Source organism: Toxotes jaculatrix, chromosome 5 (assembly GCF_017976425.1).
Source record: "Toxotes jaculatrix isolate fToxJac2 chromosome 5, fToxJac2.pri, whole genome shotgun sequence".
Classification (NCBI taxonomy): domain Eukaryota; kingdom Metazoa; phylum Chordata; class Actinopteri; family Toxotidae; genus Toxotes; species Toxotes jaculatrix.
In genome coordinates, this window is record NC_054398.1 from 4,332,261 (window position 1) to 4,359,240 (window position 26,980).

A 26,980-nucleotide genomic window follows, 5' to 3' on the forward strand; every position below is an offset into this window, starting at 1 on the left:
ACTTTCTGGGTCTTTGTTCAGAATAAATAATATCCAACCATGAAAGTAACCTCTCTTATTTCAGATATGTGTCAGGGCGCAACGAGTTGCTCTTTGCTGCCGTCAGATCATGCTGGATGCTCCAGGGTGTGGTGCTGTGCTGAGAGCAGAGAGTCTTCCAGCACGGGAGGGGGCGCTGTGACATTCACGCACCGATCTCCCGCCACGTTTGGTGCCGGAAGTAAATCTCACTCTCCAGAGGAAAGAGATCGGCCGTCGACATGCGAGTTTGTTTGGATTTTCATGTGGCACCGACTTCATTCAGATCACTGATTTTAAAAAAGCATTAAATCTAAAAGGTAATTGTCATTTCATCACAGCTACAATGGGGAAAAAAGGCAAGAAGGAAAAGAAGGTGAAGGGGGCGGAGAAAACCGCAGCGAAAATGGAGAAAAAGGTTTCAAAGAGGTCTAAACGAGAAGAGGTAACATGTAACCTGCGCTAAATGTTCAATATTTGTACTTTACATGTGTTATGTAACAGATGTTTAGCGTTGTAGCTTGTTGTTACTCTTAAATGGATGTTGATATGTAGTGAAAACTATTTTGTGCTCTCGAGCTGTTCATTGTTTACTGTATGTGTTTACGAACATTTAACTCCCAGTCTAAATCAGTGCGAAGAGTGTTGTCTACAACAACACTTGGACCCACAACATGAACTACTTCCTTCCTTCCTTCTGTCTCCAGGAAGACCTGGAGGCTCTGATCGCTGAGTTTCAGAACCTGGATGCTAAGAAGACCCAGGTTGTAGAGACAACGTGTCCACCTCCATCATCGAGGTGAAAGACTGCACTGTCTCCACCTTCAGCTTCTGCTTTATCGTCTCTATTTTTAAATTTGTCTTTCAGCCAGAGTGAAATACAGACCATCAAACAAACCCATAAGTAGCTCACATTAAGTATTGAGTTTCTTATATTCTGTTAGACTTGGCCTTTGGAAATCTGAATCTCCATCCAGACAGGAGAAGCTTGAAAGATGTACCAAACCAAATAACTTAAACTGAAAATGTAATAATGTAGTACTGTACAAAATGCCATGACAGTCAGTCTAATAGTTATTATATTTCAGTCTTGGTTGACTGACCAACGCACCAACATTGCCATCCCTGGTAACATGTTGCTTGTGTGGCTGAAAAGCAGCAGATTGTAACGTTATACATGAATCTTTGCAGACAGTCATGTTGGGAGAATGTTTTTATCTTAGCCTCTGACGTCTCCTCGTGCTTTTCAGGTTGAGCGCGTCTTTTTCTGCCCATCCGGAGAAAGATGAACTCATCCTGTTTGGGGGAGAATTCTTCAATGGAAAGAAGGTAGTTAAAAACACTCTTTAGTGAATTTTTAATTTTTTCTCTTTGAATATACATTTTCCAAATGTGTAAGATGAAAGACTGAATGAGGTAATTAGTCTATCAGGTTTTGAGCTTTGATGCAGACGTTTTCTTCTTTTCCTGGCGTGTCCGTATTTTACTGGAGAAATTCTCCTGAGTAAGTTCCCAGTGTAAAAACCGGTTGTTGCCTTTTTTGCAGACGTATCTGTACAACGATTTGTTTTTCTACAACATCAAGAAGAACAGCTGGGTTAAATCAGAGATCCCCAACCCTCCTCCACCACGCTGCTCTCACCAGGTAAGCCCACAAAGTAGATCCTCAAGAAACATCACAGTGGTTTCTTGCTCTGATTTAGAATCCAGCTGCAAACCCTGCATTTTCACCTATTTGAGTACATGTGATTTACAGTACGCTGTGGCATTTTGGTTTGAGGTCCCTGAATTTTGAATGTGATCGATGATGTGATTCTTCATTTCAGCCACAAGGGGGCAGACTGCTGTCGCACAGATCAGGGGGAAACTTTGAAACGTATCAGCAATGTCATCATGGCTGATGGCCTGTTGCAAGAAAACCAATTAAATCTGAGGACATCAGACCTCCTTATCTCACTCTGGTTATGCAGTCCTCTGCCTCCCCCTTTGTCTCACTCCTCCCTCCCTCCGCCCTTTCTTTCCTCCCCTCAGGCGGTGGTAGTCCCCCAGGGTGGGGGCCAGCTCTGGGTGTTCGGGGGAGAGTTTGCCTCTCCAAATGGGGAACAGTTCTACCACTACAAGGACCTTTGGGTGCTGCACCTGGCTACACACACCTGGGAGAACATCAAGTACGTGAACAGGGTCATAAAATCAGATGTAATAATCAACGAAGGACTGGATAAATGGAAGTAACGATCAGCAGACTGAATGTGTGAATTCGGGCTCTTGAGGGTGACTAAAAATACTATTATATAAAAAAAACTACACAGAACAGAGTCATGGGGAATGAAATAAGCAAAATTTACAAAAAAAATAAGCTCCTGGCTTTGAGAAAATTGAAGAGGTTCATCTATGGGAGGACGATTTTTAACAGCCCTCATGTTTTATGTAAAAATTCAGTCTTACAGTAGTTTTAACCTTAATTGGCTTATTTGTTAAGCATAGGTCGTTTGTTACTGTAGACTCTTTATGTCGCTTGACAGCGTTACAAATACCAAACATACTGAAAAGGACAGAAGCTGAATTGAAATAACCTTGTGACAGTTTTAGTTGTTTTGGCTGTGAAACCAGTTTATAAGTGCTGTTTCTAAGCTTTGTCTTTTAAAAGTACAAACAGCAGTTGCTGTAGCTGTAAAGAGCAAAAACCACCATAAAAACACACATCACATCACCTTTGATGCGTTTGCACCTCTGCTGTGCTTATGTTTAGAAATGACTGTTTTTTTTTTTCCAGGGCGCCTGGTGGTCCGTCAGGTCGCAGTGGACACAGGATGGTCCTCAGCAAGAGACAGCTGCTGGTGTTTGGAGGTTTCCATGAGAGCACCAGGTAGGCAGAAGTTACTGAATAATAATAAAGGACAGTTGGTCTGTTTGATGGTGATGCTGGTGACCATCACATAACCCAAGCCAACTTCATATAAAGAAGGCAAACAAACATATGAACTAGAATGTAAGTAAGTATGATCGTAGGTTAATCTTCACTGTTCTTTTTAGAGAAAACTGGACTCATCCATGTTTGACCTTTGACCTCTTTTGTCCATTTGGCATCAGTTGGTATAAAGTGTCGCGGATCAGGATGATTAAACAGAAATATTCTTGTTTAAGTTTGGATTATTAAACTACCCCCCCCCCCCCCCCCCCTCCCATCCCCACAGGGATTTTATCTATTACAATGATGTCTACTCTTTCTCCCTGGACACCTTCTCCTGGTCACGCCTTACTCCATCAGGCTCCGCCCCCTCCCCGCGCTCCGCCTGTCAGATGACCTCCACACCCGACGGCACGGGCGTCATCGTCTACGGGGGATACTCTAAAGTGGTGAGTGTGTTCTCTGATGCCTCCCCCCACATTGATCATACATTGCATTTTTAAAAAATGTCGCCTACCTAATAATTGTATTTGTGTTTATCTAGAGAGTGAAGAAGGATGTAGAGAAGGGGACCATCCACTCTGACATGTTTCTTCTGAAGCGAGATGGTAAAGATGGCCAAGGTACAAAAAACTTGTTAAAGAGAAAAATAATTTAAGACAGTACAACTGATAAACGTTAATAGAAATCATCCAGTTACTATCCTTCCTGTTATTTTATTATCTCTTGGCTGTTTCCCTGCCCTGCAGAGAAGTGGTCATGGTCCAGGTTGAACCCCTCGGGTAACAAACCCCCTCCTCGCTCTGGCTTCTCCCTGGCGGTGGGCCCAGCGGGGCGGGCGGTGTTGTTTGGCGGGGTTTGTGATGAGGAAGAGGAGGAGACGTTGGAGGGTGACTTCTACAACGACCTGTACCTGTATGACACAGTGAAGAACCGCTGGTTCCCCGGCCTGCTCAGGGTGAGCTCCAACACCACGATCTAACTGCTGCTCGAATGAACTTTTGGCAAGTTTGTATGGAAACACATGCATACAAACACTGGAACATACTGAAACACTGGTTTTCCTGGTGTCAGGTCAGTTAATCAGTCAGACAACTAGCAGAAAATTAATTTTGATCAGTTATGTACCTGTGTGTTGTTATCCCCATATTTAAACAGCCCTTTTTTTAATGCCAAAACTTGTTTCATAGAAAAACACTGACTGTAGAAGATGCTTTTAAGATGCAAAAGAAACAGTTTGTTCCATGTTTAAAATGTTACACAACATAAAGAAACGACAAAAAGTGAACGTTTCTGTCACAGGACCAATCGTCAACACAACTTACAGACCACGTAATTCTAGAGATATAAATAGACTGTCAGGCAAACAGCCGTGACCAATCAGGAGGAGGGAAGTAAGACGTAATAGATGTTCCAAAATCTACCTGGGTAGTAAATCAGAGGACAGTCGCCTGCACTAAAACTCCCCAGTGGAACTGGACCAAATGAAATTCATTCAGGTTGGTGTGATGCGTTTTTTCTTGTCAGTGGAATGTGTTTCCTTTCAGACGCACAGGAAAACCCTGCCACACTTTATCAAATTAATCTTATCAAAAAATACAAACTCCTGGATTCAGCAGCAACAGGCTGCACCAGGACAGTTTGCTCCATTCGTACGTGGACGTTGCTAATACTTGATGATATCCGTTTACCTTTAGCTTTTAAATAGGTCATATTTGGACTTCCTGTCAAAGTCGGCTCTTATAATATTGTATAATTATTAGTTTACCATAATAATTTATGCTTTACATGTGTTAAGTGATGCTCTGACTGGCATCTCTGGCCTGTGACCACATCTGTGGTTCTTTATTGTTTGGTTTCTGTCTGTCTGTCCGTTCAGGGAAACAAGACAGAGAAGAAGAAACGACGAAGGGGGAAGAAGGGTGGAGCAGAGGGAGAGGGAGCAGAGAAGGAGGAGGAGGGGGAGGAGGCGGCATCTCAAGGACCCACTGAGGTCATCAAGGAGATCGTCACCGAGGACGGCACAGTGATGACCATAAAGGAAGTGATCCCTGGAGCCCAGGAGGAGGAGGAAGAAGAGGAGGAGGAGGAGGAAGAGGAGGAGGATGATGGCAAGATTATACACACACACGAAATAAAACTGAATTGTATAAAAATAGAGAAATATATATTGATAGGTTGCACAATCCTATGTTTTTTGTCCTTTTAGATTCAGATTTTCATCTTTCTGCTTATTTCAGATTCAGACATAGGTTTTTATCTCCTCAGGTTCAGCCTCAGCTCCCCTGGTGGAGCCCTGCCCGAGGTCCAGCGCCATGGCAACGGTGCGTCAGGGAAAACTCTACCTGTATGGGGGGATGTTTGAGGTTGGTGACCGCCAGTTCACCCTGAATGACCTCTACTGCCTGGACCTCCACAAGATGGACCAGTGGGAGACTCTGGTTGAAATGGATCCAAGTGAGTGAGCCAGTCACTGAGAGTATGTCAGAACTGAGTATATGACTGGACTGTGTATGGTCAGTGTGACACTCCAAATGTTCAACTGGCCGACCAGTGGTCAGTCACAGACATTCCTGTTCATAGGCTGGCTGATGTGGTCCAGGCAAAAAAGACCCTGAAGTAACTCATGAAAACAGAAATGATGTGAGATTTAATCAGTGTCACGTCAGCAGGTAACCTAAAGAGGACAGTATGTCCGGATTTGTCCCGTCTGAGTATCCTCTGACGCAGGAGAGGAGTTGGAGTGATGATAAGATGGGAGAGAAGGCTGTGTGGTTTCATTTGGATTTATGATTCTTTCTCCACAGAGGCGCAGGAGTGGCTGGAAGAGTCTGAGTCAGAGAACGATGAGGAGGAGGAGGAGGAGGAGGAGGAGGCAAAAGGAGCAGAAGGGGACGAAGAGGAGGAGGAGTCTGAAGAGGAAAGCGAGGACGAGGAAGGCAAGGGATTATACTGCCTTTTTTCCCTCACACTCATCTGTCTCTTTCTTTGCCTTGTCATGTGATTTATAATGAGCAACAAACACAGTAAACCACAGTAAACAGATGAAGCACATGAAAACATCCCCAAAATGAATTATGATATGGTGTTAGGCAGTGAGGTTAGGCACTAATAATTCACCCGTTTACTTAAATCAGTAAAAAGTCAAAATGTCTTTCATTATTTTTAATGTCACAAAAGCTTATCACAGAAATGTCTTCGATAAGTTAGAAGAAATTGCTTCACCAATATCCAAACATGTTTGAGGTGGGTTGTGAAACCATTAAAGCCCCCATAAGGGACATGCTTGTCAGCTGGTCTTGAGAAACCCCCACCACCACCTCCACCTCACTGTTGGGGTGGCTGCATATGACAGTTTCTTGAATTTTCTGAAACCGGCAATCCAACGTTCACACCCACTGCACTCGGTGAAAGCCCAGCTGTGAGGAGGGGAAAAAGTAAGCACATTTTATCTTCTCCCCTCACACTACTTTTTTTTTTTTTAGCCTTGACACAACTATTTCTGTCATTTTTCATGTGAACTGTGGAGCACAATGAACTATGAATTCCTTCAAGGAGAGATGGTGTGGAAATCTTCCTCCTCCCTGCGATAGCCGGTTTTTCACTGTGCCTTCCAGCGTGGCCGTTCGAGATAGCAGTAAAAACATTTTTGCCTTCTTAGAGATACATAGAGTTAGATAACACATTGCAAGAACCAGGTATTGTCTTGCACAAACCTGGCAGCTCTGGTTGTAGCACTGCAGTGTTACATTAGCTGATTCACACACAAGTCAGCAGAGGCTGGTGGGAGTGTCATTAGTCTGGTTGTTATTTGGTTATAAAGAAAATATCGGACAATTTTACCTGGTGATGGTGCCTGATCAAAACTTAGAGGATCAACAAAACTCTTGAGGTGTAGGCTTCAGATATACAGTGCTGGCTGAGCTATAATCCTGACTTGAACTCCCCAATAATAAGTCAAGTTCCAAAAACACTGAATGTTGTGTTTCTGATGTTGGTACCAGTGGCCTGGTTAATTCTAGCCTCAAAAGTTGTATTTTCTGTTACACACACAAAAGAGTTAGTCTGTGTTGTCTGCCAGTCTGTTTGTCATACTCTGCTTATCTGTAGCTGTGTGTATTCATGTGTCTGTGCGCTCCTGAAAGATGTTTAGCATTGTAGCTGAATGAATCAGACACTAGAATGACTTTTGTAAACAAACAAACTGTCTGTGTTTGGCAGAAAAAAACATATGGACGGCAGCTGTTCTCAGTAAATATGACCATGATATTTTAACATGCGCCTTTAACCTCTCTACCTGTGTCTGCAGATGAAGGAGAGCACCCAGCAGTGCAGGAGGGGGAGACGGTGACTGATTACCAGATCCGTACAGAGCAGTACTGGATAGGAGTGGCACGAGCTAACATGGGCACAGACGCCAAGGACAAAAAGGTTGCCAAAGTTGCCCTCGCCATGGCTAAAGTCTTCTATGAAGACCAGTAGTGGAGACTCTGTGTGGCTTGAATGTGTGTGTGTGTGTGTGTGTGTGTGTGTGTGTGTGTGTGTGTGTGTGCGCGAAGGTAAAGAGTTTTTTGTAATTTTACTACAAATAATGCAGTAATTCAAGTTCAACAAAACATAAAACATTTTATTATCGTCAACTGATCCAATGAAATTTGATTTCATTAACTATTTTTGATCAGTGGGTACACCAGTACGTTGAAGGTGTTATCACGGTTTTTCAAGATCAGCGGTTTCATTTTCAATAAAATAACCACTCACTGACTGCACTAAATAATGTCATTTTTTACATACTGCTGCTGTCAGTTTTGAGACCAGAGTGGTGAACCACAGGTCATATTATCTCTTTGTAAAGTTGTGATGGTTGCCATGTCAGCAAACAGTGGCTACAGTTCACACATCCAGCCGGTAAAGAGCAATATTAGCACTGGAGTCATAATTCTGGCCGCCTGAGGAATTCATGTCCAATAAACACGATACTTTTAGCTCTGTTCTAGTCTCCAACATCTCCTGACACAAATATATTTGCTCTTGTAATTCTAAATGCTCCACGCAAACTCCTGTTTGTTGTATGGTAGGTAATGTACTGTGGGTTTATCAGAGAACAGCTGCAGCAGGTTGGTGAGAACTGTGAGAGTGAATCAAAACAGTTGGGTCCCAAAAAAGCAAAACATTAAGCTGAAAGACACTAAAACTCTCCAGTGGGGAGTAAAGGTGGGGAACAGTTTTCTGTGGGCTTGTCATTATGAGCAACGTCTTTCACGTTACACGTAGACATTTGATGCATAGTTATCATAAAGATATTGATTGGTGCAGCTTTGAAGTCCGTTGGGGTTTAAACATGTTATTTATCTTGTTTATGCCTCCATGCACCCAAAAGGCGGCATGTGTCCTGCTACAACAGGACGCTGCTCTCCACGTTACAACAAACACTGTCCTATTATAATGAGCGCAGCTCAGAAAGTGGTAATACAAAGTGAAGACAAAATTGCTACGGAGCTTCTGAAGCTACATCAGAATAACTGGAGTAACTAACAATTAAGAGAAAATAAGTAAATGAACTACAATCTACATTTTGTTCTGAAGTCAGTTTTTCAATACAGATAAATTCCCAAATCCATCCTGTGCCATGTATTTATGTATTTCTAAATAGGATTTGTCTCCATCTGGTGGACATGTTTGTCACTGCAGTCAGTCACACAGGTGATGGTGCTACTCCTGGACTGCTTTAGACACTTGCTAATATTGAGGAGTCGGACTGATACAAGAAAACCAACTATGTTTATATATTTAAAAAAAAAATAACACTGATGTCAGGGCTCATTGTCTTTAGTTGTTATTTTCCTTTTGCACTGACCTGAAACTGACAGACTGTACTTTAATACCAACCACAGGTTTTTGTTGGAGGTTTGAACAGAAAGTACAGGAAAGTACTGCAGGTAGTACAGCTCAGATAAAAAAAAATGATTCAGCCTTTCTTCCTTTCTCATGCCAACTAAGCTTTTTCCCACCACTTGGTTACTGGATCCTCGTTTCCTCGCTATATAAAGATCTATAGATATGATGGTTTGGTGTGCCCCCTGCAGATAGTCAGCAGCAACACATTTCCTTTGTCTGAGTTTTACTCCTCTACAGCAAGCAAAGAGGAGACTGGGGAGAGAGAGAGAGAGAGAGAGAGAGAGAGAGAGAGAGAGAGAGAGAAGATGGTGAGCTGAGCTGAGGAATGACAGAATTTAGGAATCATCCAAAGATGGGAGGGGGATGGAGAGCAGGGGGAGGCAGTTTCATAGAGAGAGTGAGAGCAGGTGAGAAAGATGGCATGACAAGACAGTGGTGGCGGCAGAAGGGAGAGGAAGTGGAGCGAGGGATGCAGGGAAGGAGGATGAGGAGGAGACGACGAGTGCACGATATGTCAGGGAAGACATCAGTCACTGAGCGAGCACCAGCCCATCCCTCTGTGACCTATTTTATCCTCGATCAGCATGCTGAAGAGAGATGAGAAGAGGCTGATGAATAATAGAGGAAAAGGAGAGATGGATGAGAATGAGGCTGCCTTCCTCTCGTTCACTTCTCCCTCCTTGGCAGCCCCTCTCTTCCTTTTTCCCGCGACCCCCCCCTCCCTTTTTTTTCTCTTTTTTTTTAAACTCTGGGACAAAAAAAGACTTTATAAATAACTAAAGAGAAGAGATTTTTTTTTTTTGGTACACTGCTGACGTGGGGGCACGTAGTGTGTAATCGTCAGTGATACGTCAGTTGTGTGTGTGTGTGAGAGAGAGAGAGAGAGAAACTTGTATACGGTTAAGTCAGTTTGAGGCAGAGGAATATTTCTAGCTTTTTCTTTACATTGTTTGCATTATAATGCAACAGTACACAGTCAGACTTGGTTTTATCTTTACATATACATGAGAGCTGAATCACTCTTGGCTGTGTAGATTTGTTAATCCCTTAAAAGTGGGGACACACAAACATTCAGTTCCCTTTTGGAAACTCAAAATATACGTAAGCACATCTTTGATTATTTTTACACAAAGTCTGGTTGGTGTTTCACAGTGTTTTGATCCTGAGCTGCCCGATGCCAAAGCACCTTACTTATTAGCACAGTACTTATTGACCACCCAGAGGAGCACCCTTATTCACTTGCTTGGAGATGTCACACACTGTACAGACAGACCAGATGGTGAGCAAACACGGTGAGCTGCTGGGTGAGGCTGCCTAAAGGAACATTTTAACTGAGGCTCAGCACATTTTCTTTTGCTTGACTGTTATCAGCTGAAACCACTATGGAGACACTGGCCTTTGACATTCATAATGGTTAGAAACCATTTCTGTCCCGGAGGGTGTGAGGTGTTATACAGGCTTTAATTCACACTGTAGTCCTCACACACATTAGTGAAACAATGAACATTAAGGCAGTGAAACACAGACACTATTAAAAGTACATAAGCTAATAAAAGTCGTACACACATTCCTCTAGTATAAAAACAGAATCCAAGAGGATTTTAAAATTTAATTGGGGTGCTTTATTTATATAGTGCAAAACTATATTAACCCTGTGAGACCTGAACTATGAAAGAATGGTCAGAAAATTCTAATTTTTCAAATATGAACTCTTTATTTGTCCCTTTGACAAAATGTAAAAAAAAAAAATTAAAAAAAAAAAATTCTAAGTATATTTTTTGTTTGTATCACACATGTCAAAACATTTAGAAAAGTGAGGAGTGTCTACCAGGAGTCAGTATACGAGCATAAGAGTTCATCTAAAAGGGTTAAATGCAAAGTTTATGCTTGATGGTGATGCAATGAGTCCCAGAAATGTGGGTATCATATATGATACGTACGGGCTCACAGGGTTAATTGTAAATGTAATGCCTCAAAATGAGAAAAAGATTTTTCTAAAAGCTGCTATATATTAATTGTTGTTTATATTACTGATCAAATGTATGTGAAAGGTGTCGTTTATAGTGACAAAGCCCACAGAGAATTATCATTGGACTCCGCTCTCTTTAGCTCTGTGTCAGTTTTAGTGTCTTCCTGCTCCATGCTTTGGTTTTACTGCTTGCAACTTTACAGTCTGGTTTAGTCTCACAGAAAAAAGCTCTGAAATTCCACTGGAATCCAAAACTGAGCAAAGCAGAGAATGAATATTGGACATTCTTCACTCCAAATGAACGGCATTGATGCTTGTGACTGCTAAATATGTAAATAAGCAACTGTAGTGTTTACAGCAGCTTGTCCCTGTTCCCCCAAAGCAACCAAAAAAAAAAAATCTCAAAATTTTTGTTTGGTTTGAACCACGGTAAATGTACCTGTAGAGGAGGAATGAAGAGGTCAGTATGCTTCAGACAAAGAGTTTATGAGATCATTGCACTGTCCTTAAACCTCCGTCCCCTCCTTCCAGAGAATCACAGCAGGCGGTACCCCGCCAAAATATTTTTGTAGCTTGTCTTGAAACCGACAATCCAGCAGGCATACCCAGTTCACACAGTAACTGGGGCAGCAACAGATGGGGGCTCTTATTTCATGTCGCCCCCTCTCTATCACTTCTCTGTCACCTCTCTCTCAGCTGATAAAAACACCACACAGCACACGAGGAGCAGGGGAGAGAAAAGCTGTCTTGGTGGGATGCAGCAATGAAATTCCATCAGTCTCCGGTGCTGGATTAATTATATAATCTCGTTACATCCTCTTTAATATGTCGACATCAGTGAAAACAATTTGCCCAAGAATTTAAAGCAAAACAATGTTAATTTTCCTTATTATTCTTTCCCATAAAAAAAAACAAAAGTTAGATTTCCAAGCAATAAAGAACAAAAGGACGAACAAAAGAACAAAAAGGAAGGTGACCACGACAAACGTGTCAGGGGGGACATGAACGAACCACCACTAACTGAAGTGGTTAATATTACATGGAAGAAGAAAAGAGCAAAACTGGCTACAGGCCAAAATGAGAAACAGTAGAGCAAGAAAAGAACAGCCCATATTCCACCAACAACACGATGGAAAGAGGAGAAGCAACAGTTTCTGAAAAGATGACAAGAGGACATCTGCTTTACTCATTCAGTAGCATGATGTCCAACACTGGCTTCTACTTTCCATTGGCTGCTGTGTTGAAGTGGCAGTTTATCATAGTCCAGCAAAACTCCATTCATTTTTGTCATAATATTACCACTTAAAGTGATTGCATTTATTCCCAGATGTATCCCTTTATCGCCCCCTTCGATTAATTATGCCTTTCATCAGTGTGGTTGCTCGTTAGCTCTTCATCTTGTCGATACATAACCTGGCTCATAAACAACAGAGCTAATTTCCTACAGCTACGACATTACTTATTTTACTACTATGATATATTACTACCAGCCGTCAGCAAGAATTGGTAACTGTAGTCACCAGTCTGTATGTTTCTGCAGGGTGTGCAGTGCATTGTAACATTAGTGAGACATAAAGACATGCTGGGTAAGTCACTGTCTTTTTCATCAGTCAGTGTAAATCTGGCTCCTAGCAGCTGCATTTTAGCACATAGGGTGGGCGATGGGTTCAGATGTTTTCAGTAACAGTTATCAGATTGGCTGCATGCTGACCTGACATGGGTGGAGAGCACGGTTGCTGGCTAGTGCAGTGATGATGTTCGAGATGACCCAGCAAAACCGAATGGGTCAGGGTCCTGTAATTACCTCCTGCTGCTGCAGAAGCTGCTGCTCCCCAGTTAACTTTACATAGTCTTGCTTGAACGTACACAAACTTACACTGGAATGACTTTGACAAATAATTCTGAACATCTGACGATTTTCTAACAGTCATAACTTTTGTGTGTGAGTTAAATTCTGAATGGAGACCTGTATTCTGCTCTTTACAGTATAAGGACATCTCTAACGACCCAGTAATCATTATCCACGGTTGGGTCAGAGCTGTGTGTATCGCTAATTGACTCTGTTAAGATGATGTCATGGATTTGTGAGCATGCACACTTGTGTTACTTTAAATCCTAATCCCTTTGTTGTGGTCAGGAAATCACACTAACCACGCCTCACCCTGCCCGCCCGCTTACTCACCTGCTCACCTTCTCTCTATGTTGCTCCGCTGCTTTCCTCCCCCTCTCTTCCTCTCTCTCTCTTTCTCTCTCTCTCTACTACCAGTGTGTTTAGAGGCCTAAGCCTTAATCCCCAGCCTCGCAGTGATTTTATTACTGTAATCTGGGTTGGAATTGGCTTAGCTCTCCCAGACACTGGCAGACAGAAGGACAAGGACAACAACAGCAAGAGGACAGCTGCAGGGAGGAGCAGAACGGGAAAAGGAGGACATGGAGAGAGAGGCACTTTGTGATGTGAGGAGGAAGGAGAGGGTACAGTCAGGGAGAGGTGGTTTAAAGGACAGTTAACCACATCAGAGATTTAGTGTCATCACTTGCTTTTTTCCTTTCTGCCCCTTTCTGATCTAAACATCAGTGAAGTGATCCACATTGGCACAAAATGCTCTCATTAGGTCCAGGATACAGAACAAGGGTGTTAATTCACATTTCATTCCTCCAGCATTCCTGAGATGTCCTTGAGCACAGGACAGAAAAAGTCTGGTCCAAAGAATTTGGAGTCAAACTGCCTTGTGTCAACGGTCCAGGCTGGTGGTGGTGGTGTGATGGTGTGGGGAAGGTCTTCTTGGTTCACTTTGGGCCTTAATACCATTCAGTCATGGTCTGAATGTCTCAGTCTGTCTGAGTATTGCTGCTGACCATGTTCATCCCTTCATGGCCACAGTTCACCATCTTCTAATGGCTACTTCCAGCAGGATAACGCTCCATGTCACAAAGCTAAAGTCGTCTCAAACTGGTGTCATGAACACGACAGTGAGTTCAGTGAACTTCAGTGGCCTCCACAGTCTCCAGACCTGAATCCAGTAGAACACCTGTGGGATGTGGTAGAACAGGAGACTGGCAGCTTGAATGTGCAGCTGACAAATCTGCAGAAATGATGTGATGATTCATGTCAACATGGAGCAGAACCTCAGAGGAAAGTTTCCAGCATCTTGTGGAATCAATGACACTGATATTTTTACTTTCCAGACTTGTAAAATCCTGACTGTGAGTATTACAAACTGTTGTTTACTGTCTTGGCATCTGATAAGCCTTTGAAAACATGAATCTGTTACTCAAACTGGACTTTTTGGATCTATTTCATTGTCTAACCAGTATTTTAAACAACTCACCCCCACCAGTGCAGCCCCCTGCATAGTGTAAACTCATTACTTGTTTCCATCTGAATCTCAGCTAAGGTGATTTTGACATAGTGGCCACAGCTACATACAGAAGCTTTACAAATCCACTGACATGACTGTTTATTATAAAAAAAATTGAGATAAAAGTCTCATGGGGCTGAAAAAAAGTCAGTTAATAATGTTTGTTCCATTCATGTGCAGGGAGCCAGCAGGAAACACGCTTGTGCTCATGATTTAGACTTTCAGGGACCCTGGACAATTTTTCAGGCATTTGCCCCCTGCTGGCATCTGAGAACACAGTATCTAATCTTCTTAATATGTCCATGACTTGTCCCTTTGTGGAGACATTTGCTCCTGAAGTGCAGCAAAACTGCAAATCAAAGTATTGGTTGGTTGTATTGGTTGTGACGTGCTTCAACTGCAAATGTCTCCATGTACAGAGAGAGCTCAGTAACAACAAGCACAGAACCAAATTTGTCTCTCGCGATGAGTCGCCCTTCAGCCCTCAACTGTGAAGGCAAAGCTCCTCAATAGCCACCAGTAATAGCTTACAGTGTTCATCTGAAAATGTGGGGGATGGCACAGTGGTTCGGTGGTTAGCACTGTTGCCTCACAGCAAGAAGGTCCTGGGTTTGAATCCACTGCCCGGGGCTTTTCTGTGTGGTGCATGTTCTCCCCGTGCTTGCGTGGGTTCCAGGTTCTCCGGCTTCCTCCCACAGTCCATGCAGTTTAGGCTCTGAATAGGTGTGAATGGTTGTTTGTCTCTATATGTCAGCCCTGTGATTGGTGACCTGTTTAGGGTGTAGTGCTCCGCTCACCCAAAGTCGGCTGGGCTTGGCTCCAGCACCCCTGTGACCCTTAAGAGGATAAGGAGAATAGAAAATGGATGGATGGAGGTTGTCAGTGGTGCTCCTTAAATACCACTGAAACTAATTTCTTTCTAAATATAACATTGGTTTTTAAATGTGTTTGTGTGTGTTGTATAAAATTTGTACTTTCCCCTATAGGCTTTGTGAATCTAGCACTACCAGGAACAAGAGGAAGAAAAGGAGACTGAAGGAAAATAACAGAAAGAACTAAAGTTCCTGTTCTGAGACCAGTGAGAAGCTGAGCTGAACACACAGGTACACTATCATACACACAGCACTACACTACAGCTACTGCCACTACTCTGAGGAGAAAACGGCTAACGTGGTTCTGCTCGAAGACAAAAACATTATTTGTCTCCCAGCACCTCCTGTAGTTCACGCATTATGACTTGTTTGTTTAATTGGAATAAAATCCTGTATGTAAAAAATGGCAAATAGAGATTTTACAGTCCAGACTATTTCTTGGCCAGAAGCAGCAATTTCCTGGAAGCTTGTTGTCACGTAACATGTTAACTAGTGTGCTTTAAAGTTGATGGTAGACAGATTTAGTTACCTCTGGACAGAGCCAAGATAGCTTCTTTACTGTGTCCAGTCTTTGTGCTAAATTAAGCTACCCAGCTACTGGCTGTTATCATCACACAATGCCAAGAAAAAGTATGTGAACCCTCTGGCGTTATAGACAAACCTGGTTATAGGCAAACAGAAAGACCTTCTCTCTTGAGGTCATTCCACAGCATCGCTTCATGTCTGGGCTCTGACTGGGCCAGTCCAAAACCCCAGGGGTTTGGGTCCTGCAGGTGCATCAGCTTCTACAGAGCTTCAGCCTGACATTAACCCGTGAGATACCTTGATAAACATTTTCCCCTCCATGATGACAAACTCACCAGACCAGAGGCAGCAAAGCAGCCCCAAATCACGATGCTCCCTCCACCATATTTCATTGTAGGTATGCAGTGCTGTATGTTCTTCCCAAACAGTTCAACCTTAGTTTCAACAGTTCACAGCAGCTTCCTCTGTGATGTCCTGCCATGGACACCACTACCATGCTCCATGCACCATGACTCATGAACAAAGATATTAACCAGCTCCAAAGATTCCTTTGAGCCTTTAGTTGTTACTCTTTTTTTCCCTCAGTGATCATTCTGCTTTGTGCCTTTGGAGTCATCTTAGCTTGACTCTCACTTCTAGGGAGAGTATCTGCTGAGCTTAATCGTCTCCATTTATAGATGGTTTGTCTGACTCTGGACTGATGAATATCTAAACTCTTTGAGATGACTTTGCAGCCCTTTCCAGCTTGATCCACATCCAATCTGGTTTCAGTGACTGGACTCCAGGTTTGCTATCTCCTGTCTCCTCAATAGCTTTTTTTGATGTTATTAGGAAAGTGGTTCACAAACATTTTTTCAACCTTCACCTGTATGGTGACTGAAAATTTATATCTCTACCACTACAGTCATCTTTAGACTCTCAGCTCAGGCCAACAAGCTGAGACTGAGGCAGGACGCAGAACGACAGACAAAGGCTAAAGTGAATGATAAAAGCCACAGGTGAGGGAGGAAGAGTGAAGCTTGTCTCTGTGTGGAGTGTGTGTGTCTCTTTAAGAGCTGGAGTGTGCTATTGAGCAGGAGGAGGAGGGGGTTGGTTGGCTGCATTGGAACAGTCCTCCCTAATGAGCAGATTTTCTGAGAGAGAGAGAGAGAGAGAGAGAGAGAGCAGAAGAGAGAGAGATTGAGCGATCCAGCCATAGGAGGAGAAGAGATTGTAAGACCAAGACAGCAGGCAGGCTGTGCGTCAGCCGGCGCTCCATAGGGAAACATGGAGACAAGCAGGAGATGCTGAAGAGGACAGAACACACCATAACAGGATCATATAGATGGATGTTACTTCATCAAGCAGGCAACCTCAAGGCAACCCACGCAGAGGATAAACTACTTATGGACGCAGTGGATTAAAGACCTACAGACAGACTGAGAGGGAGAGGAGGAGCAGAAGAGGAGAAATAATCAATTCAGTTGTTTATTTTCATTGTCTGCGTGTGTGCATTTGCTGTCAGAAAGTGTGTGTGTGTGCGCTTGCATATAGTGTGTGTGTGCATAAGGCAGGTGACTGCATTGCTGCTCTCCAGCACCACAGGACAAACAGAAAAAGCAGCCAAGCAGATTACCCTATGTGTTTTCCCCCCATTTTTTCTGTCTCTCCCTCTCTCCATGTTTGTGTGTTCCTTCGCTGTGCGATCAGGCACAGTGGTTGTGTGTGTGTGTGTGTGCAAAGGCTGAGGATAGGAAGATGATGGTGAAGCCTGAAGTGAGCCACACGTAGTCCGACTTTAAATTTTTTTTTTTTTTTTCTGTCTGATCATTGGGAGCGGACTCAAAGAAGAAACATTTTTCTTATCACACAACATGTCACAGCTCCAGCTGGGGCCTCAGGGCTGATCAGGGTGGCTTCTACGCTCGAAGCTCGGAGGTTTGAAGGGCTGCCACCAGGGAGACTTCTTGGCTCTATACCCCAGAGAGGTGGAGGCATCATCAGGTAGGAGGCGGCAGAAGAAGTGGGCCTGAGCGGAAAGCAGGAGAGGAGTAGGAGGAAGAGTTCTGCATTTGTGTCGTAGACTGTGTAGGCAGGCTGATGGCAGGCCGGCAGAGCTGCCTGACAGTTTCATCTCCTGCTGAGAGAGGATAATGGCAGCTCTGGGCCCACTCTCCTCCTCTCTCACCTGCATCTGCCACAGAGAAGCTGGGAAGTGCTAGCCAGAGCTACGAAGAGCCCACCAAGAGGATGGTGTGAACGGCATCACGCTGCCCTTTTCCACCACGCCGGGAGACCCCCGACACTCCTGTGAGGGGCCAAGTTTTGTTATTCACCTTGTTTCTCCCTTCTCTTCTCCAAGCCGGCTGAAAACAGAGGGTGGCGTTTCCAGATTTGTGTGGGAGTTCTCTCCCTGTCCCTCCCAGCTTTCTCCTCCTTCTCACCCCCCTGACCTCAACAAACTCTAAATTCAGCTCCATGGATTGGTTCTAGCACCAACCTGTCCTTCTTTTTTCTCCCTTTGTTTTCTTTTTGTTTTCTTTTTCTTTTTGTCGAGGCTTCAGGGGAATTGCCAAGACCTGTTTCATGCATGTCCACTGGCGGCAGGTTCAACTTTGACGATGGGGGGTCATACTGCGGTGGGTGGGAGGAGGGCAAGGCGCATGGCCACGGGATCTGCACAGGACCCAAAGGCCAGGGCGAGTACTGTGGGTCCTGGGCCCATGGCTTCGAGCTGCTGGGCGTCTACACTTGGCCCAGTGGTAACACCTATCAGGGTACCTGGGCTCAGGGCAAGAGACATGGAGTGGGTGTTGAGAATAAAGGCCGCTGGGTGTACAAGGGCGAGTGGACGCACGGCTTTAAGGGACGCTATGGTGTACGGGAGAGCACCGGGACGAGTGGGAAGTACGAGGGGACATGGAACAATGGGCTGCAAGACGGATACGGAACAGAGACGTACTCAGATGGAGGTAAGGGAGGGGGCGGTAGAGACACATGGGCAGATGCAATGTGGGTGTTTTGGGGGAGGGTTTGTGTGTGAGTGTGTGACAGCATGGGAGGATGTGTGAACCCTGTCAAAGAGCGATATTAAGAATGACTGACAACTGTCCTCTGTGAAAACGACTTGTTACTGAAGAATGATTGACAGGCTGGTGACAGTTACAGAGGTGACAGATGTACAGTAAAAGGAGTTTGCCTAGAGGTCTTCTCGGGTCATCCTTTCTTCAGCCGTGCCCTGTCACCACACACACATTCATGCAGAGGCAGGGGGTTGCATGAGGACAGGCACTGAAAATGATTCTCAGTCTCTTCTCTAATTTTCTGTCCCTGACTCTTCCTTTTTATGTTTTCCTCCTCTTCCTCGCTTTCTTCCAGTCTAAACCCCTTAATTCAGCTGCATGAAGGCAAGCTGTGTGTTTGGAGGCCTTCAATTCAGGCCATGCAGTCTTAAGGGATGAGTAAAAGGTTATAAGGACAGAGGAGAACACCAGCTCCCGAGTAACAAGTCTCAAGAAAAGAAAGAGTTTTAGAAAACAGATCACACTGTTGTAATGATTTAATAGAAAGGCTCGATAAATCAAATCCATGTCTTCACCGTTATTCCCCCTCTTATCATGGCAGTCCTTACTGTATGGGCTTTAATTACTCTGGTATAATGTAAAATATTTCATCAAGCAAAACTACACGGAAAAAGATCCACATTTATGTGGCAGTGTAGCAGGCTAATTTTCAACTGTTCTTTCACTCCAAATGAGAAGTCGTGGTTTTAGGTATTCATTGTCTAGATAAAAAAAAAAGACTAAGGCCATGTTCTGAGGACTTGAACCCTGCATAAAAAATTGCATCTCTTTCATTCTTGAGAGGGGAGCTAGTCCATCAGATTAGCAGGCCAATGCAGAGGACAATGCAGGGTTGTTCGGCAAAAAAGTTGAACCAGGCTCAACTTTTGCTGCAGTGCAATGTAATCGGGCAAGACGCTGCATTGGCTAATCACATACAAGCAAGCCCTCATCCCTGGTAGATTAATCTGTAATGTGAATTTCTACCGTTTACCTTGCTTGGTCGTTGAAAGAAAAGATAAAATGTGCTACTGTGATAACTTCTCTCAGTGGTAAAATCCCATTTGTGAGTATAATAAACCGGCGTGTAGTGTTTTGGCATCTGATAAGGCTTTGTTACGTCCTACATCATAGGGTTTTTTTTTATCTGAATCCCCACTGAGGGTATACAGCATGCTAACATGCTGATACTAAGCTGGTATAATGTTTAGAATGTTAGCATGCTAACACCCTAACATTTGCTAATTAGCATTAAACACAATATACAGCTGAGGGAATGTTATTAGTTTTATCAGGTATCTGTTCAAAGTATTGCATAAATTAAAATTTGGACCGAGATGAAAGGGGATCAGAGTTATTACAGTTTACCCTCTGGGGACCATAACTGTCTTTACTAAATTTTATGGAAATTCATCCAGAAGTTGTGGAAACATTTCACTGAAAAGCACAAATGTGAACTTGATGATGTTCCTCGAGGAAAAGCGAGTGGAACACTATTGTTCTTTAGGCTTCATCGTCTGGACATTAAGGATACCTGTAACAAATTTCACATCAGTCCATCCAATAGCTCTTGAGATATTTTAGTCAGGACTAAAGTGGTGGATTGGCTGACAGGCCTACGTTACCATCTGTAGAGCCACACTGCTAGCATCACTAAAAACACAGCCAAAACAAGTGTAGTGTTTTCTGACGGAAATGGCCAGAAAAATCCTGTTTCTTTTTCAAACTGCTGGCCATTTAAATGCATGTAATATAGCTGTGACTGTGGTTTCTTTTTTCATTTGATTGCAGTAAAAGCTAAAATATCAATTATTGCAAATGTTACATTATTCATTACATAAAAAATTAAGTGATTTTGCACATTTGAAAGAACCATTAATTTGTAGAATATCTTTTAAATTAGCTTAAGATTTGCCCGGAAATCAAAATCAGTGTTATCATCAATGCACTTTGAGTCTCAGGGCTCAGTTGAGTCACTGTTAATGAGACACATATACCATATGGATTCCTGCTTAAAAATAGAAACACACACGCACAAAGCCATGCATACACATTGTGCGTGCAAAAATGCACACACAAAATCTGGCAGTATGTTTGTGAGTTGAGCAACAGAGCTGACAGTAGCATACATGCAGTTAAAGCCTTGTTACATAACTCTACAACTAGCAGGCTGCTTTACAATGCCAGTCTGGACCACACACACACACACACTCCTGAGCAGCCCGATAACATCCGCAGACCAGACTGGAATGAGGGGTTGAATCGGGACAAAGAAGAAGAAGTCAGCTTGATAGATAACCAGACAGATGGAATGGACGGACAGACGGAGGCAGGGAAAGATGGATCGACAGATTGATGGATGAATGGATCGGTTAAATGATGAACACATAATAAAAAAGATGCCTGGCTGGATGGATGATTATCATGATTACTATGAGCGATACTCTAATCAGGGGACGAGAGAAAGAAAGGGAAAGATAAAAATGGAGAGCGAAAAAGAAAAAAAGTGATAAGAAAACCTCCCAGCGAGGGACGTGTGGTAGACTGTAGCTCTGTGAAGTATTTGAACCCACATACTGTAAATGCAGCAGAGACTGGCCTAGTTATGAGTGTTTATCTAGCTCCAACAGTACACAGTGTCCTTATTATAACAGCATACATTTGTCTTTAACATCAGAACAACAGAAAGGTCTGAGTTAGTAAAACAGTTATGGTCCAAAGTTTTCACTAAACAGGGTGGACAGGTGGGCAGTTATTGTGTGGACTAATTGTCATCACCTATTAGGACTGTTGGATTGTGAAATGAAAATGACAGGACTGTTGAATGTGATCTTAATATGTCTAAATACCTTTGGTACTCTGAAACAAACTCTGCCATGAAGAGGCCATAGTTTTTTTAACTGGTCATCTGATATGACCGAACACAGGTTACTCTCAGATTAAATCTGACAGTCTACCTTTGCAACCTCAGGGCTCTGTCATGTCCAAGGCAGAAAGAGTCGGGAGCCAAAACATTCAAAGATGCTCTGCCGCCTACGTGCCTCTGGAACACGCTGTGCACTTTAGAGCCAGCTACATTTCCCACAGTCAGGTCTAAAGTTGTCCCACTCTCCCCTCCAACTACACATTTCTAGGAAGCACTCCTCCTCTATCTTATCGCTGCTGTTTGGCTTTTTCGTTCCTCTCCTACGTTTGCTAACATCCCTCTCTCCTCTCCTCCCACCTCTCTCTTTCCTCCCTCGCTTCACTGCATTATCACGGAGCCGCTCTGTACAGTAGGGTTTCCATAGCAACGCTCGCCGACATGCAGCGGGTCAGCGTGTCACAGGGGGGACTCAGTGTTCTTCACTGCTATTGGCTGCTCAGCCGGCTCTACTGGGCTCTGATTGGCTGGCTTGGCCTTCCGGGCTAATTGTTTACTGAGATGAGGAGCTAAGCTGACTGATTACCAACCACACACACTCACACACAGACACAGAAAGAGAGCAAGTAATCATTTTAGTGAGAAATGAAGGAAATCACAAAGGGAGAGTCAGAGATTACAGCTGTTACTGTGAGCAACAGTGGTAACAGCTAAAGATTAAAGACCAGCTAATGCACCACACACACACACACACAGTGTCAAACACACAGAAACTGACTTCAGTGACAGCATTTATATCAAGTCACACCCAGTCACAGATGCTTCTTTACACGAGGCTGGTGACAGCTCAGAAGTATCCTGGAACATCCCTCCTGTCCCTCCAGCTGTTGGCAAATACTCTGCAACGACTTTATAATTGTCCAACATAAACGTGTCTTGCTAGCTCACTAAAGACTGCTATCAGCGCAGTAATTATTCCAGCTCTGACCACGTTATGTAAGCCCGCATAATAAATTCACTTCTCATGTCTAAATACACACAGCACCTACAGAAATCGTTACCTACACTGAGACACGATAGGTGGTTTTTACTTGGAGTGAGAAGCCAAATTAAGTCAAAAACCTGCTTCCCTCTGAGTCCAGTTTAGTGTGTGGGAGGAAGCTCTTCAGCTAACAATGCCACTCCGTTTTCTCTCATCCTCTAACTAAGACATGTTTCCCTGGATCACTCAGACATGCATGTGGTTGGTTTATGTTCAGACTGGAAGTATTGAGGAACATTTTTTAGTAGCTTATCAAATCACTGAGTACTGTAAACACAGTACTCAGGTCTACAAAGGTAGTTTCTTCATGTTGTTCACCTGCTGTAGAGCTGCTTTTGCTTTGCCACTTCCTGCTTTTGTGTTACTATCTGTCGAGTCCTGGCTGTCAATGACACTGCAGGTTTCTACCCCTTCCATACGTTCACCTAACCAAAAGAGTGTTTTCAACCTCTTGTTTAATGCACATTTTGAATTTAAAAAGAAAAGAAAAGTTTTTTGCTTTGCTGAGGTAGAAACATGTGCGCTGATAAAAACAAAATGCAACAACTTGGGGAATAAGTGATGACGCACTCTCAAGTTTCCACTCCGCTGAAGAGACTAAAAATGGCAGCAGATGACAACACGAGGTCTGCATGGACTGTAACCTCCTTCTAATTAATACAAGAAACATAAATCCCAGAATTCATCACATTTTCTACGTGTGTGAGGTTTTACAGTCGTCCTTGTAAATTTCATTTTGCTATGTCTTTCTGCGGTGGTTTAATGGCACCCGACTGGAGACTTAGCGACCTCATGTCTTGTTTATCTTGATGTGCCCAACTCCTAACAGTCGCAGCAGTGGTGAACACAAACAGACATTAAATTCACGTTTTCTACAGCTGATTTTCTGGAAATTTATTTTAAAGTTGGTTGTTTTTTTCCTGGCTGGAGCAGAGACTGTTACACTTAATGATCGTTTCATACTCTGTTAATGAGTATGTGTCAGATTAAAAATACTTTTAAAATCAGACGGAAGAAAATGCGTTCAAAAGTTTTTTTTAAGCCTCAAGAACACACTGTTTTGGTAAGAAGTTTGTTTATAGACAACAAAACTCCACAGGGTACCTTTAAATCCATCCTCACTACTTGGTATACTTGTTCTAAGCAGCTACAGTGTGTGTTTTCTTGGAATCTGTGGCAGCTCCAGCTGCTTTGTGTTTACTTTGGTTGTAGCTCTTTGCTGAGACACAATTACAGTGATAAGTACAGTATGAGCTGCATGAGGACTTTGTTTTCATTCTCATACTTTTTATTGAGAGAACTTGAGGTATCCTTGCCTCCCACTGTCCTGGGTGCCTTTTTAGTTTGAGTTTTTAAATATAGGTAATTTATCTGTGAGTCAAAAACTCTTAAATGGAGACAACCCAGTTATAGTTGGACAAAACTGTTTGTGTTTACAAAAAATAGCTGAACTATAATTTACTATGAGGTCATCAAAACACACAAAAAAACAAAACAAAACAAAATGACAAGCAGGGAACATTTTGAAATGTTCAGACCCTATGGGCTACCACCTTCTTTTTCATGAAATTTTTAGCAGATAAATAATCCTCAAATGGCAATCTGAAGGACTCAGACAGAAAAGAGGCCCAAGCAAAATCTCTTAAACGGATAATGGTCCCACACAGTGATTTATGCAGGCAGAGGTTTAGCTTTGAGCTGACTTTCCTTGCTTTCAGTGTTCAGTGATTTGACTGTAGTCTAGCCTCCTGTTCTACTATATCTGCCATGTGTCTGTCTCGCGGTTTATCCTGTATGTCTGTATGGCTTGTTGCCTCTCACTTATCTTGTCTACCTGTCTATTGTTAAACCACCTGTCTTTCCGTTTGCCTGTGTAGTTGTTGCGTTTCTCCCTGGCTGATCTGGGCTACTTGATCCTCTGGACTATCACAGCAAATTTGCTTCTGTCTGTCTTTCTTAGTCTTTCTTACAGGATTACAGTTGTTCAGAGACACACACACACATACATGTGTAGCTGACAAGATTGACCTCTGTCTTCTAAAAGAATTTCACATTATACCGATCCGTTCAGAAAAAAAGTCATTTCCCACAGACGCACTGTACAGCAAAGGCAGTATTCAGAAGTGTCACTTGCACTGTGCTTTTGTGAAGGTGTGTGAGTGTGGTGTTTCAGGGCCACTGCAAATACGCACTTCCTCCACCACCACAACAGCTCCACTGCAGGCTTTAGCTTATGTAATGGGAGTGGTTTGGTGTTTGTAGTGAGGATTAGCGCTGCTGTCTGAAACATAAAAACTCTAAAATATCTATCTTGGAAGTCTGCCCTGCACCACTGCTGATACAGTTCTAACTAGACATACTAATGAGAGCGTTTGCCTGGTAAGCACTTGGGATAGATAGCATAGTACTGCAACCTTTCTAAAACTGTTGATCATTAGGGAATGTATGAAAATTAATACTGGCAAAGGAGGGTTAGAAAGGGGGGAGGATTATAGATTTTTTCTTTTCTTTTTTGGAAGAGCAGGGGAGGGTCTTTTAATGTTTTCTCACCCAAGTGTTATGTATAATTTACATTTTCATTTGCAGATTAATTATAAAGTATTGGAAAAGACAGTTCTGTTAACATGGTAAGGTTAAATGTTGGGGGTTGGATACGGCATCGTAAATTCTTTATGGTTTGCCTCTTGTAGTTAGTAACGGTGCATGATTTTTTTTTTTTACCAGTGCTGTTAAATTGTTTTGAGATAATGGGGGAAGGGTTTTGCAGTTTTATTTCAAAGCTCCAATTGTTTTGCACAGTCCCTTATTTATTATTATTTTTATTATTGCATGTATGTGATATCTGTTTATATTGGATTAGAACTGGGGATTTAAACTGAAACTTCCACTGGCTCAAATGATCTGAGACATAAAGAAAAAAATGTCTGAGAAACCTGGCCTTGTCTGATGTTTCTCTCCCTCCCCGTCTCTCTCACTTACACAAAGCCAGACGTTCCTCAGACATGCAAGTGCTGACATGGTGAAACAACATATTAATAATTAATTTTAAAAAACAAATTTCAACTCCTTCCGTCTTTCTCCATGCCTCCTCTTTCTTACCGCTGTCCCTTACAGTTGAATATGTTGTGGTGTAAAGTAGTAGCCTAGGCTACTACGCAAGAACACAGAAGCACGTGAGCTATAAACTTTGGCTCCTGTGGAACTAGTGACTGAATTTTGAAGCCTTGTCATTAGAATACAAAGTCTGAACAGTATTCTAGTTTTAAAAAATGATGCTCTAATGAGAAAAAAGAGCAGCACACCTCAAACTAACAAGCTGAATTTACAGATTTTGACAAGTGTCTCCCAGTGCTGTATCCTTAGAATGAAATACAGACCCTAAGAGACACGGTTTTTAACCTAGAAACAGAGAACAGACGCGTGCATTTACTAAAGAGACAATTATGAATTCAGCCTGGGGGCTGGCGCGTGATCAAATCGCTGTGCCTCTGTGATGTTTCCGCAGCTTTGATCTCTCCGCGTAAACTCTTTCCGTGCGGCTGCCTCGTGCCCGCAGTAGCCCCGGCCAGGGTTACAGGCCCATATGATTTCAGAGCACTTCCTGTTGGCCTCCAGGCAGAATCAGTGAAATCGTTTTGGCATGCGAGTTGTGAAGTGGATTCTCCTCGCAACTGTAGGCCTGGGGTTGAGGCCTTTACATATCCAGAAGTCTGTTTTTCTTTTTTTTTTTTTTCAATACAACTATGACAGGATCACAGTGAAAATAACAAGATGGGGAAGAACTCAATCTGCTGTTGCATGCCTCTCTTATCAGACAGTAGGGAAAGTGTTTCTTTCTGACTGTATAAAGTCTGAACCTCTGGCAGATGGTTATGTTTTCTAGAGTTTCCATGTCATGAACTGATTTCACATAAAAACTGTAAATGGGTTTGATTTTGAAGGAAAATCACTACCGGCTTCCTGCTTCTCAGACTGTGTTTTCAGCACCATGGAGAGCGACAGGCAGACATTGGAAAAGCAGTGTAGTGTCTCACTGAATATTTTATCTACCCAGGCATTACCGATTGAGGGTGGTGCACGCTTCCAAGAAATCATGAAAAAGCAAAAACCCACACATTGCTTCACGTATCTTCATTCACTGACACACTCAGATGCCAGTTTCTCAGGTACACCTAGGTAAAACTTATGCAGTCTGCTACAGCAGCCCCGGCATGAATCCCGCCTCCCTGAAGGCTGCAATGTTCAGTTTTAGTTGAAAGTCTTTTAGAGAGGTGTTGATTCAACTTTATGGTCATTTTGGAGGCTGCAGTTTGTGCTGCTTTTGAACCGTATTGTGTTACACCGAGGGGTATTCTTACTGTTTACAGAATAATTATAGCTATAGCTATAAAGCTCTAAAACTTAGTTTAATATTATCCAGAATTTTACAAATGAAAAATACACGTGTAAAATGTGGGACACACTACATCTGTACATTTCACATTT

At 42.9% G+C, this 26,980-nt stretch overlaps 2 protein-coding genes across 4 annotated transcripts in view; both read left to right on the forward strand.

Annotated features, from left to right (window-relative positions):
* Positions 1 to 252: 252 nt before the first annotated feature.
* On the forward strand, positions 253 to 9,697 carry klhdc4 (kelch domain containing 4). Of its 2 annotated transcripts, XR_005894061.1 has the most exons (14): positions 253 to 463; positions 726 to 817; positions 1,269 to 1,347; positions 1,565 to 1,663; positions 2,050 to 2,186; positions 2,792 to 2,884; positions 3,213 to 3,375; positions 3,471 to 3,549; positions 3,676 to 3,884; positions 4,806 to 5,037; positions 5,195 to 5,383; positions 5,734 to 5,865; positions 7,236 to 7,475; positions 9,680 to 9,697. XR_005894061.1 is itself a non-coding variant. In XM_041037714.1 (13 exons), exons 1-13 carry the CDS (start codon positions 365 to 367, stop codon positions 7,406 to 7,408), a joined length of 1,776 nt encoding a protein of 591 aa, XP_040893648.1. In that variant the 5' UTR covers positions 253 to 364; the 3' UTR covers positions 7,409 to 8,454. The 2 variants fall into 2 exon arrangements, 1 of the variants encoding a protein (XP_040893648.1); XM_041037714.1 differs by lacking the exon at positions 9,680 to 9,697 and having other exon boundaries at positions 7,236 to 8,454.
* Positions 9,698 to 18,118: 8,421 nt separating this feature from the next.
* jph3b (junctophilin 3b) overlaps positions 18,119 to 26,980 on the forward strand; it is a 38,580-nt gene continuing 29,718 nt past the window's right edge. For both annotated transcript variants that reach the window (XM_041037691.1, XM_041037692.1), the window contains exon 1: positions 18,119 to 18,500. In XM_041037691.1, coding sequence (XP_040893625.1) covers positions 18,119 to 18,500 — 382 coding nt within the window. The remainder of the gene's footprint in view (positions 18,501 to 26,980) is intronic.